General features: G+C 29.4%; 1 protein-coding gene across 1 annotated transcript; it reads left to right on the forward strand.

Annotated features, from left to right (window-relative positions):
- Positions 1-3459: 3459 nt before the first annotated feature.
- LOC131608223 (protein MOTHER of FT and TFL1) lies at positions 3460-5335 on the forward strand. Its single transcript, XM_058880143.1, has 4 exons — positions 3460-3716; positions 3801-3862; positions 3942-3982; positions 4871-5335. Exons 1-4 carry the CDS (start codon positions 3522-3524, stop codon positions 5092-5094), a joined length of 522 nt encoding a protein of 173 aa, XP_058736126.1. The 5' UTR covers positions 3460-3521; the 3' UTR covers positions 5095-5335.
- The last annotated feature ends 7897 nt before the right edge of the window (positions 5336-13232 follow it).

The following is a 13232-nucleotide window of genomic DNA, read 5'->3' on the forward strand; positions in this document are numbered from 1 at the left end:
ATGGTTAGAAGTTGAATCATAATTGTGGTTTATTATTGCATTATTTATATGTCATGCATCGTACCTGTCAGTGTTTAAAGTGGCGAGTTACATGTTCTGAAGTGGAGACCAGTGATCGTTCGGGGTTCAAAAATGAGGACCCGAGGTTCAGAAATGGGAATCCAATTCGAATGAGGAACCTTTCTTGAGTGGACGGGATCAACAACAAACCTCTAATCCTGAGACCTTGAAAGGAGCACACTCTCAAGACTCAAACGTTTCACTGCTAGACCGCACACACGCTTATATTCATTGACTCTAATAATATTTTTAAGGACATAAACCTCCATTTATATATTCATTCACTCTAATAATAATTTTCTTAGAGTTTTCATTGCATTTCTTTATTTTTCTTTTAACGTTAGTTTTTTTTAATCATTTTCTATCATGCATGATTGCCAAGTGTTAATACTTTCTTCATAAATACAAGATATTGATATTTGGTCTCTTCATAAATATAATTTTTCATATCGAAATTATTATTTTTGTTTATAGTTCATTTTTCATTATTCAATATAATAACAAATCAATTTATTTAAATTTGCTCACTTTTGAATGTAATTGGTTCCCACTTACAAATCAACCAATAATAATTTATGAGGTTAAAGGTAGTGCAAGTTTTACACTGTCATCCAATAGAAACAAATCGTTTTGCCATGTCATATAATTTTTTTAAAAATTAAAGTCTGATTTATCCTGATTCATGGTTGTGATTGGTTGACAGTGTAAAACTTTTTTACACTGTCAGTGCATCACCCATTTTCTCTAATTTAAATAAAAACTAGACCAAACAAAAAACAAAATAAATGTATATAAATTAAAAAAAAATTAAAATCATATTTTTTTATAAAATGGTTGTAGCCTGGTAATGTTCCACTGAATTTCCTTGTGGGCTCCACAAAACGGCTCTCACTTGGTACATATCCAGAGGTGCATGTGCATGAACAAATGGTTTCGTCATTTATTGCTGTCCTTTGGATTCTTGCTAGGAATTTAAATCAACGGTGTATATTGAATCGTCGTGTCGCAAAAGTACAAAAGAGAATACACGTGTCATTCATTCTCTGCGGGGATTCTCTGAGTACCTATGCATGGAAGACAACTTACTGTTCCATTTCAAACAGAAATGTGGCAATCCGTCTTTTTAGGTGTACTTTAACTAGCAATAGCTATGTTAGACAAAACAAAACCTTCACTTTGAATTTAATTGAAATTTTGTATTTTTATATTAAAATTAATAATTAAATAAATAATTACTTCCTTTTTTCATTTTTTTATAAATACTTATTGAGATTTTTCATATTTGTTAAAAAAAATTGATAGTATGATTTATGTGTATATTTTATATATAAATATTACACCATTCATATCTAAATACTTGCTTTTGAAGAAAAAAAATTATTTTTATTTACTTGTTGTTTCTTTTATTTTTAATTCAATTTTTTTTGTAACATAAACTATTGATTTATCAATAATATTTTTGATTATTTTAAAAAAAAAGTTGATAAGATGAAATAATAAGTCATTATTGTTACTGCATGGAAAAGAAAAACATTAATATCAAAATTAAAAACAGTTATTTATTAATTTATATATGTAAAAATTAAAAAAAAAACCTAGAGAACACTAAGTTATCCTTTGTATAAACATATTTAAAATTAATTATAATTTTGAGCTTATTAATAAAATTAATATTTTTTTTCAAATATAATCTGAAATATGGAGTAAGCCATATATTTAATATTAATCTTTCTTATACAAAAGTACAATAGTATTATTAACTAAAGTGATGTTTTGAAAACATGCATTAACTAAGTAACTTGTAAGAAAATTTATGCTTAAGGGCACTTTTTTATCCGATAAACATTCATACTAGTAGTAGTAGTAATTAGAGATGGAGAGTGTAGTACTGACAACTCAGTTGCATTACACTTTTTATTGATGGAGATCCCGTCAAATCTCAAATCACTAGGATTTATACAAATTTGACATAAATTCAATTAATAAAAGATAAGGTATTGAACAAGTATGTTTTGATAAGGACTTTTATATTTAAAACATCATTTAAAATTTCTTAATAATTAAATTTTATATGAACTTATTTTGAAGGTAAATTTTATTATTTTTAATATAATTAATTATATTAATATTTTTTTTAAATAAGTGATGAAATTTAAGGGAGCAAAAAGGATGCTCCGCCCCGATACAACAAAGAAAAACTACCTTTCAAAACAAAGGAGAGGTAGAATGTTCCAATAATAAAAACTACAAAGATTGACTCTCCTATGAGAGGCACACAACCACCTCCAAGAAAGTGATACAATATCCGACATACTTTCGGTAAAACTAAAGTCTTCCTTCTTAAAAATCACCGCATTGCGCTTTAACCAAATCACCCAAACCGTAGCGAGCCAAACGGTACCCACAATCATACGCTTGTTTAAACAAGGAATCTTCCCGAAGAAATGAAAGAAATCACCAAACTCATCAATAGACAAATCTTCGGAAATATCAAGCCACATAAACACCCTTCTCCAAATTCGGATCGTAATATTACATAAGAAGAAGAGATGAGATAAAGTTTCCTCCTCTTTAGAACATAAGGCACAAACCGCTTCACTTCCTCCCTCCAAGACTCCCCTTCTCACCAATTGATCTCTAGTCGGGATTCTATTTAATAAAAATCTCCAACAAAAACAAAGAATTCTAGGAGGAACTTTGACGTTTGTCTGTTATTTTAATATACTAATAATTTTAAAAATTTGGCGTATTTTATTTTCTTATAATTTTAAGGGTTAAATATGTTTTTAATCCCTATAAAATTATTCAAAATGACTTTTTATTCCTATATAAAAGATATTGACTTTTAGTCCCTATAAAATTACTTTTGTATTTAGTTTTAGTCCTTAAAGAGAGACCAAATGTGAGTGTAAAAGTAATTTTATAGGGACTAAAAGTCAATATATTTTTTATAGGGACTTAAAGTCAAAATTGATATATTTATAGAGACCAAAAACATATTTAACCATAATTTTAATAAACTAATAATGTGAATAAAATAATTATGTTGAAAAAAAAATTAAAATTTCTGTTTCTCATTTTTTACTATATCATAAAAATTATTTTTTATTAAAAATGATAAGAACTCTTTAACAGATTTTTTTAAAAGTTTATTGACCATTTTTTAAGTTATCATTTAAAAAATAAGAATAATTTACTGAATATTAAACAAAAATGACATATAAATAAGTAAAATAAAATTTCAATTATGAATATCACTTGGAAAATTGTAAATTTATTTATGTACCTAATTCTTAAAAATTACTAGCAAAGAAACTTTACTCTATAATTTTACCAGGTATCAGTAATAAGTAGTTTCTCAACTAGTATATAAAGGATGTTCCACCCAACTCAAAAACCACACCAACCAAAGCTTCTCTCTTTTTTGTCCTCCGTTGTGGTTTTTGTTTACTGTCTTGACGATGATGTCTTCCGCTGATCCTTTGGTGGTTGGTCGTGTGATTGGTGATGTTATTGACATGTTCAATCCATCTGTTTCCATGTCTGTTTACTATGGTCCTAAACATGTCACCAATGGCTGTGACATTAAGCCATCCATAGCTATCAACCAACCCAGGATCACTCTTACTGGAAATAGGACCAGCCTCTACACTCTGGTTAGTGTCATCACTTTCTCTTTGATCTTGCATGCATCTCATCGTTTCTCTAACCATTTCTCACCATTTTTCATTTGCATGCAGGTTATGACTGATCCTGATGCACCAAGTCCCAGTGAACCAAGCTTGCGCGAGTTCGTACACTGGTAAGTCTTTCTTTTTCGACTCGATCTACATTGTTTTTTTCTTGAAATAATTTACCTATTTTTATGTTTTCATTTTCAGGGTTGTGGTTGACATTCCTGGAGGAACAAACCCAAAACGAGGTATAAAAAACATTTGGGATCTGGTCTATAAAAATTTACTTTTCAAATTTCCCATCAAACATTCATTGTTTGATGTTTCATTTATCATATGATGTTGCATGCATAGTGTTTGCTAGTAACATTTAAAAAAAAAAAGTTAAAGCGCAAAAAAAAAAAAATAGACATGCATGAATGTTGTTTGGCTTTTCCCATGTTTCGTGTTTCTTTTTGAAAAAAATCACATAATTTCAGGCTCACATTACATCATATCTTGGTTTGGTTTGTTTCAACCTAACAAACCATCCTTCCACACTTGTTTTCTTTATTATTGAAACAGGATCCAATGTCTTCCATCCTCCACCTGTCTTGCATTGCATGTGGTGGCTAAAGACACCTGTTAGCCTCATAACATATCATATCTTAATTTCTCAAATAATTAAGATAACTAAATATTAATATACTATTGTAAAACTTTTTCATATAATATATCTACTTTTTTTACTTTTATTTAATAAATAAATACTAATATAATATTGTAAAACTTTTTCATATAATATATCTACTTATTTACATTTATTTAATAAAATACTAATATTTCATATAATATATCTACATCAATCATTTTGTACAATAAGTGTATAAGTGTATTGTGTTTATATTATAACGCACGTGATCCATTGTTTGCATGTCAAAAAAGTGGCTGCTTGAGTTTCTTAAATTCATTTGATGACCACTGTGTCAGATAATAAAAGAAACAAAAAAAAGTGGCTGCTTGAGTTTCTTAAATTCATTTGATGACCACTGTGTCAGATAATAAAAGAAACAAACAACACGTTTAGTGTTCGACTATAATCTTCATATGTTGACATTTAGGGTTAGAGTATAATCTTCTTATGTTGTTGCTTTCAGGACATGAGATTTTGTCTTACATAGGACCTAAGCCGCCAGTTGGGATTCACAGGTTCATTCTGGTTCTCTTTGAGCAGAAGGGACCTATAGGATTGCTGGAGCAGGCACCAAATCGGGTCAATTTCAACACTCGTTATTTTGCGAATCAGTGGAATCTTGGTCTTCCAGTAGCTACAGTCTACTTCAACTCTCAGAGAGAGCCTCTAACTAAGAGACGCACTTGAAGGCATTTTGAATTAATAATGTTAGTTGCTGCATAAGTTAAGTTAGTACTTCATCATCAGTTAGTATCATGAATAATGGAGGGAGAGAGTATATGTATATAGTTATATATATAGTCTCAGACCTATGAACAATGTGCTACTTCTATGTGACCTCTTGTGGTTCACATTACATTTCTTCTTTCTATCTATGTGTGCTTTTCATGTCATTTGGTATTTATGAAACTATATTATGTTGTGTTAAGTTAAGCTATCTTTTTCTTTAGTGATATATATTATATAATATATATTGTTAAAATAAAAATATCATAATGTTGAATTTGACACTTCTATATCATTGGATATTATTTTTATATACTTCATTTGCTAATAAATGACATAAAATTTTAGTTATTATTATTCTAAAAACTATTTGATTTATAAATATTAATAATTTATTTAAATTAATACATAAACATAAATAAATATTGAAGTTAAAGAATGAATTTAGAATAATTTTTTTTACCCATTTAACTTAACTAGAGAGATATAAGTTTAACTACTTTACACAATTAGAACCTTTTGAAGTTATTTGATGCTAATCGTATTTTACTTACTTAAAAATCATTTAATGGAAGTAGTTAATTAAATTATACGGGATAGTTTATGAAATCTTAAATGTGTTTTACATGAAATCTAGAAAGTTTTTAATTAATTTTTTAAAATAATTTATGATTTTTATTTATATTCTATGAAGTTTGGATATTTCAAAATTGATAATAACCAAAAATTAATCAGTGATAAGACCGCAAATTTAACATTATATATAATATTAAGACTACAAATTCATGTTGTTAACAAAATTTAAAGACCGTAAATTTTCATTTTTAATAAAATTATTGTTTAAAATAAAAGAGATGAAACATAATCTTATAATAGTGTGACCTTATAGTATAGTTAACGACAATGAAAGAGAAGAAGGAATCGATAACTTGTCGGAAGCCACCGCACCAATGGTACAATAGAGAAAGAAAAATAGAGGGCAAAGAAGAGAGAAAGAAAAATAGCGGACAAAGAAGGAGACCATTGATCAAAGGAGGGCGGAGACCGCACCAACGGTACAAAGAGAAAGAAAAATAGAGAAAATAAAATATAGGGCAACCATTGATCAAAGGAGGGCGGAGACCGCACCAACGGTACAAAGAGAAAGAAAAATATAGGGCAAAGAAGGAGACTATTGATCAGGAGGGCGGAGAGGGAGTCGTGGTCACGGAGATGGAGGAACCGCCCCTGCGGTTTGTCGTTTCTGTTGATTTTTTTGCCCTTTTTCCTTTCTATTTTTTGTTTTTTCTTTTAATTTTTTTACCTAAAAAAAATTGGGCCAGACTAAAGAGCCCGGGCAGTTGCCCAGGGTGGCCATATGGTGAAACAATCATGTTTGCTACATATTGATACATGCTACATATTAGTCTATAGATACTAATATGTGTTTAATATGCTTTATACGTTATGTTACATATTAGATACTGATACATGCTTAATACGTTTTGATATGTCAAAAAAGTATTAAGTAGCAAAATAATTTTATGAAAACAAATGTATTGCTTAATTGAAAAGTTGGTGTGTACATTGGATAAATCTATGGCCGGTCCTAGGTGAGGATAAACAGACTCACAACCCAGGGCCTCAAAAATTTAGAAGCCTCAAATTATAGATTGGATGTTTTAAAAATATAAAATATGTTGTATATATTTATAGTTCAGATCATTTATCAATAGTTTATGTAGCCGAGCGAAAAAGAATGTACTTAGATTAGCATTTATAATTAGTATTTATAATTTTAAGTATTCCATACTAAAATTTTAAGTATTCTTTTAAAAATATATACTAGAAAAATATATATTAAAATACTAGAAAAATATATATTAAAATAATTGTATGAGACAACTCTGATTTTGATTAATTGTTCAATTTTTTTGTTAGGGTTCATTTTATTATTTGTCCCGGGCTTCTAGAAACTCAGGACCGACCCTGGATAAATTTATGGGTGTTATAGTTGAAGTTATGGGTCTTATTCGATATGTCCCAGAAAAGTATTAAGTAGCTAAATAATTTATAAAAACAAATTTATTGCTTAATTGAAAAGCCGATCTCTGCATTATATTTGATAAATTTATGGGTGTTGTAGCTAAAGTTATGGATCATAAAGTGAAGAGTACATTATTTTTATTTATAATCTAGGGTTAATAGTAGTTTACCCCATGTAATATGAGCGTGTTTCGGTTTACCCCCTCACCGTTGCCAAAGGCAAGTTTTGCAACGTTTTTTTTGAAAAAACCGTTGCCAAAAGGTAGGGTGGGTGAAAAAGCAAAATTCACTAACATTATAGGGGGGTGAATTACTATTAACCCTATAATCTTTGAAGTTTCGATATTTCAAAATTGATAATGAACCCATATCAGATACATATTTGATATTGTCAGCTACTTATTGGATACTAATACATGCTTAATTAATACGCTCTGATATGTCCTAAAAAAGTATTAAGTAGCTAAATAAATTTATGAAAATAAATTTACTGCTCAATTGAAAAGTCGGTGTCTGCATTGGATAAATTTATGGGTGTTGTAGATGAAGCCATGGATCCTAAAGTGAAGAGTACATTATTTTTGTTTATAATCTATGAAGTTTCGATATTCCAAAATTGATAATGAACCAGTGTCAGATACATATTTGATATTGTCTGCTACATATTGGATATTGATATGTGCTTAATACGTTCCGATATGCCCCAGAAAAGTATCAAGTAGCTAAATAATTTTATGAATTTTTTTTACTGTTTAATTGAAAAGCCGGTGTCTGTATTAGATTAAAATATGCGGGTGTTGTAACTAAAGCCATGGATCCTAAAGTAAATAGTACAAATGCAAAATCTTTTACTTAAGTGTTCTCTACAAGAAAATTGGCATATTGCGACAATTATTTTGGCAGATTATGACGGTTAAAACTGCCACAATTTACAATCTACGACGGTTGTAGTACTATCGCAGAATTGTGTGTCCCCAACCTATTTCGCGAAAGTTATCAAAATCGTCACACCAACCTTCGCGCTAGTTCGCGACAGATTGGGACTGACTTTAACTAGAAATGACAACGGTTAAAAATTGTCGTGAATATGCCTTTAATTTTTATTTTCGTTGTTGTTCGCGAAGGTTTAAAACTTTTGTGAATGTGATATCCTGACAATTGGAACTGTCATAAATATGCCTTTAATTTTTATTTTGTTATTGTTTTCGACGGTTTAAAACTGTTGTGAATGTGATATCCACTATTAATTTTTATCTATTGTATTGTTAATTTTTATAATTTTGAATTTATAATTATCACATATCTATTATCAAATTGCAAACAAATTATTACTTTTGCTCTTGATGTTAAGTTTACAAGCAAATTCTCAATAAAAATTATACTATATATCAAGTCGGTACATATGGAGTTGTAATTTAAATCAAGTTCATTATATATATATATATATATATATATATATATATATATTCTTCTATTTCTTCACAATAATTGATTCTCGATTTCTTGCAATAGAATTATTTATATATCCTTTGCTGTTGAGAAAAAAAATCAACCAACCATACACTAGTGCCCAAAAGAGCCTATTGTTTAGTCTATAGCCCACACTATCTAACTTAACATTAAATAGGACAAATTTGATTTAGATGACTCATGACTTTACCATTTGTATGAAATTAGGTGAAGGATCTATCTAGAAATGAAAGATTTGAAACCCATTCAACAACAGAAGTATTGATCTCTCAGATTTCATCAGTATATAGAGTCATTTCCCCTAATAAGTGTCACGTTTATTTTCTCATCGTTAGAATTGAGTGACTTAAAATCTCACATTGCATACTAATACCATGTTCCCTCTACAGAATCCTTAATCCTAAAACTATGATTCTTAATGATCTAAGCAGTAACAAATCCGTGATATGCACGGATTCTGATTTGATATGCGCATTTGTTTATATAATATATTTATTTTAAATAAAAGATTAAAAAAAATTGAATTAATAATAAACTTTTTCCTATAGAAATATTATTTTGATCGATAATAATTTTTTTCCATATATCTTTTTTGAATAAATTTTTTTTGAATCATCAATACAAATTTTCATATATAAAAAATATTTAGATCATTAATAAATTTTCTCATATACAAATATTATTTATGTTTAGGTATCGTTTACAAAAATATCTGAATCAATTGTAAATTTTCGTATATAAAAATATTTATATCAATAATAATTTTTTTCTGTATACCTTTTTTGAATAAATTTTTTTGGGATCATAAATATCATTTTTCGTATATAAAAATATTTAGATCAATAATAGATTTTTTTCCGTATACAAATATTATTTATGTTTAGGTATCATTTAGAAAAATACCTGGATCAATAGTAAATTTTCGTATATAAAAATATTTAAATTAATAATAGATTTTTTTCCCGTATACCATTTTTGAATCAAATTTTTTGGGATCATAAATAATATTTTTCATATATAAAAATATTTAGATCATTAATAGATTTTTCCCATATACAAATTATTATTTATGTTTCGATATCGTTTACAAAAATATCTGAATCAATTGTAAATTTTCGTATATAAAAATATTTAGATCAATAATAGTTTTTTTCCCGTATACCTTTTTTGAATAAATTTTTTTGGATCATAAATACCTTTTTTCTTATATAAATATATTTAGATCATTAATAGATTTTTCCTATATACAAATATTATTTATGTGTAGGTATCGTTTACATAAAAATATTTAGATCAAAAATAGTTTTTTTCCGTATACATTTTTTGAATAAAAACTTTTTGAATCATAAATACAATTTTTTCGTATATAAAAATATTTAGGTCAATAATATATCTTTTCCTGTATAAAAATATTATTATTTTTGTTTAGCTATCATTTACAAAACTATTTGAATCAATAGAATTTGATAATAATATAATTTGACTATAAATAATAGTAGTATGTTACAATTGAATAAGTAATAATACACTTTTTTCCGTAGATATATATATATATATATATATATATATATATATATATATATATATATATATATATATATATATATATATATATATATATATATATATATATATATATATATATATATATATATATATATATATATATTTCCTATTTACATTGAGAACATATAGTATTTGTGAAATGACGTCAATTACAAATAATTTTTCTAACATTTAATTGGGGGGACATTATTTTAATTGTATAAACTTCATTAATGACATATATTAATATATTAATATTTTTAATCATATAAATTAAAGTTAAGGGTTAATACGTATTTTGCCCCTTGCCATATGGGGTGTAGTTGAAAAACCCCCTGCCAAAAAAAAAGTTGCAAGAAGTGCCTCGTGTAACACCCCATATTTTATAATTTTAATTTAATTGGAAATTAAATTATTATTTAGAATTATTTGGTATTTTGTTGAATTATTGGAGAATTATGGATTAAAGGCCATTGGGCTGGAGTGGTGAGATTAGTAGTATGGGGGTGCTAAGTGAGTAAGCCCATTACTAATTATTTTATGTTTTCATAAAATAAAGGAAATAAGGAAAATTGGGAAAAAGGAAAAAGGAACGTGAAAAGCAGAGCAGAGGAGATGAGAGATTGGAAAGCTGATAAGTGAAAGAGGAATAGAAGAGGAAGAGGGCTAATCAAGATCTTTGGCTAAGGTAAGAGGGGACTCTTCCGGTTAATATCTTTTATCGTATTATAGATAATAGGACTGATTTAGATGCATTGTTTGTGTCAATTGGTTATATGATGGATTGGGGTTTTGGGATGATTTTGAGAGGAATTGTATGATTTGATGAATTGTATGATTATATGATTGTTATGATGGTTAAATGATCCTCTTTGTGTGTTATATTTGTGTTATAACATGTATGTGGCTGATATGGTGGTATTTGAGGTTCATGATATAACTTGATTTGGGTTTTGGGGATTTTGGGATAAATCCCGTAATGTTGTCAATCGCTGTGAGATCTCTGATTTTTGCCAGTTCGCGCCGCGAAGGTAGGTTGGCGCCGCGAAGGCGACAAAATATTGTCAGTTCGCCCCGCGAACATTGTGCGCGTCGCGAAGGCGTCGACTTTGGGTGACGCGTCGCGAAAGACGGATGGCGCCGCGTGCTGATGATAATATTTGAAAAAAGGAAGGATGTGTAATTTTCAAACCGTAAGCCCGTTTTAGACGCCGTTTTGAACGTCGTCCCTTAAATTGAATGCTCTACCATATTAAATAAATAAAACAACAGTTACTTGATTTTATTTTGAAAAGTATCGTTTTCTCCAAATGTGGTTTATTCTTGTTTTGCATAGTTGATGAGGTGCAATGATTTGTGGTTTGCATAATTGAATATGTGCAATGATGTGTGTTGTTATAATGTGATTGCTCCTGATTGTTATGCAAATGGATGTTGTTCATGGTAAATATGGTTATCATGCGTTTTGATGAATGATGATGTAAATACTCTGTTGTTGTTGGGTTGATTTGTTGTACTTGGTATACGATTGTGAGAGGTGCTATTGTTGTTGCACTGTGTGGTGGATGTTATATCTGTTATGATGTTGTGGTTGTAACTGGTGACTGATATACATATATTGTTGATGTAAAATATATGTTTGTTATGGTTGAGAAATAGCATAACTGTGTGTGGCTATTGATTATTGTGTTGGTTGATGATTATGACATCTGGTTGTTTATTGTTGATGATTAGCATGTTATGGTTGATACATGCATTTCATAATCATCATGTGGCTGATCCTTGACGATGGAGGATCAGTGGTAGCTAATTCCCATTGTGTGGAATTAGTGAGTGGGTGTTGCCGTATCCTTGACGATGGTGGATCGGTGAGTTGGGTTATCCCAGATTTTGGTACCACATGCATATAGTTGCATTTGCATTAGGCTACTTGTGTTATTATAACATGAATGGAAGATTGTCCAATGTTATAATATGTGATGATTGTGTAATGGCTATGATTTGTTTGTATGAATTATGGTGTTGTTTCTTGGTAATGTATTCTATTTGTTGTTGTATGTTGATGAGTACTTCCTGACAATCTGAATATAATGAAATTGGATGAATAATGTGACTATGATGTGTTATTGTTTATGATTCAATAACATTTGTTAATTGTGAATGAGACTCACCCTTACTGTTGACATTTTCAGATTGAGGATAACGGCTTTTGGCTCGGTGAGGATTAGCTCATGAGTCAGTTTATTTGGTATAGCGTCGGTGTCATGCTCTGATATTGTAACACTGGGGGAACGTTAGTTTAGAGTTTATGATGATACTCTATTTTGTTGTTATTGGAGTAATTTTGTGAGATATTGCATAGATGATGTTATGCTTATCTGTTGATTAATGTTCCGCTGTATAGAAACATGATTTTGTTAAATGGATGATTTTCCCCTAAGTGAAGCATGACAATTGATTTATGATAATTTGTTTTAAATTGAATTGTGGCACCCTTGTTTTCATGTTTTACTCTGAATTATTTTATTAATTTCCGCGGGGTTTAGAAGGGTGTTACAATAGTGGTATCAGAGCAGGTCGGTCCGTCCGGCCAATTGTTGAGTCAGTTGAGTTGCGCGACAGTTGTATATTGTCGGCGTTTTATTCCTTGGTACGCGATATGTGAGTGAATCACTGTCGGTACTTGGTTGTTTGTTGCAGGTGTTGGATTGAAACAGGTGGGGGAGAAGCTTCGCTTCTCAGTTATGTTTCAGTTTTAAGATGATTGATTCAGTAGGCTGTTGTTGGCAACAGTGCAAGCGTTGTTGGAGTTTGTTGTTTCCCGAATAGAAGGTGACTTGGAATTAAGACTTGACTGGTAATTGAGTTGGAACATCTTGAAAGAAGATGATTAGAGGTAATTGATGATTATTTGGAGGAGGGGAAAATGAGAGAGTTGCAATTTGTCAGCTCTGCTGGTGTGTTGCGAAGTTGTCAGTTGTGTAGCCTTACACCTCGGAAGAGATTCAGCTGCAAGTTGCAAAGAGGATTGACGTTGTAATGTTTCAGAAATCGCACTT

The sequence above is a fragment of the Vicia villosa genome, linkage group LG5, assembly GCF_029867415.1.
Source record: "Vicia villosa cultivar HV-30 ecotype Madison, WI linkage group LG5, Vvil1.0, whole genome shotgun sequence".
NCBI lineage: Eukaryota > Viridiplantae > Streptophyta > Magnoliopsida > Fabales > Fabaceae > Vicia > Vicia villosa.

What these genes read in the sequence shown, in the direction of transcription:
- LOC131608223 (XM_058880143.1), top strand. Translation starts at nt 3,522, where the DNA reads ATGATGTCTTCCGCTGATCCTTTGGTGGTTGGTCGTGTGATTGGTGAT. An exon ending in TTGCGCGAGTTCGTACACTG is followed by an intron (nt 3,863 to 3,941) that starts GTAAGTCTTTCT and finishes TTTCATTTTCAG; the next exon opens with GGTTGTGGTTGACATTCCTG. An exon ending in AGGAACAAACCCAAAACGAG is followed by an intron (nt 3,983 to 4,870) that starts GTATAAAAAACA and finishes TGTTGCTTTCAG; the next exon opens with GACATGAGATTTTGTCTTAC.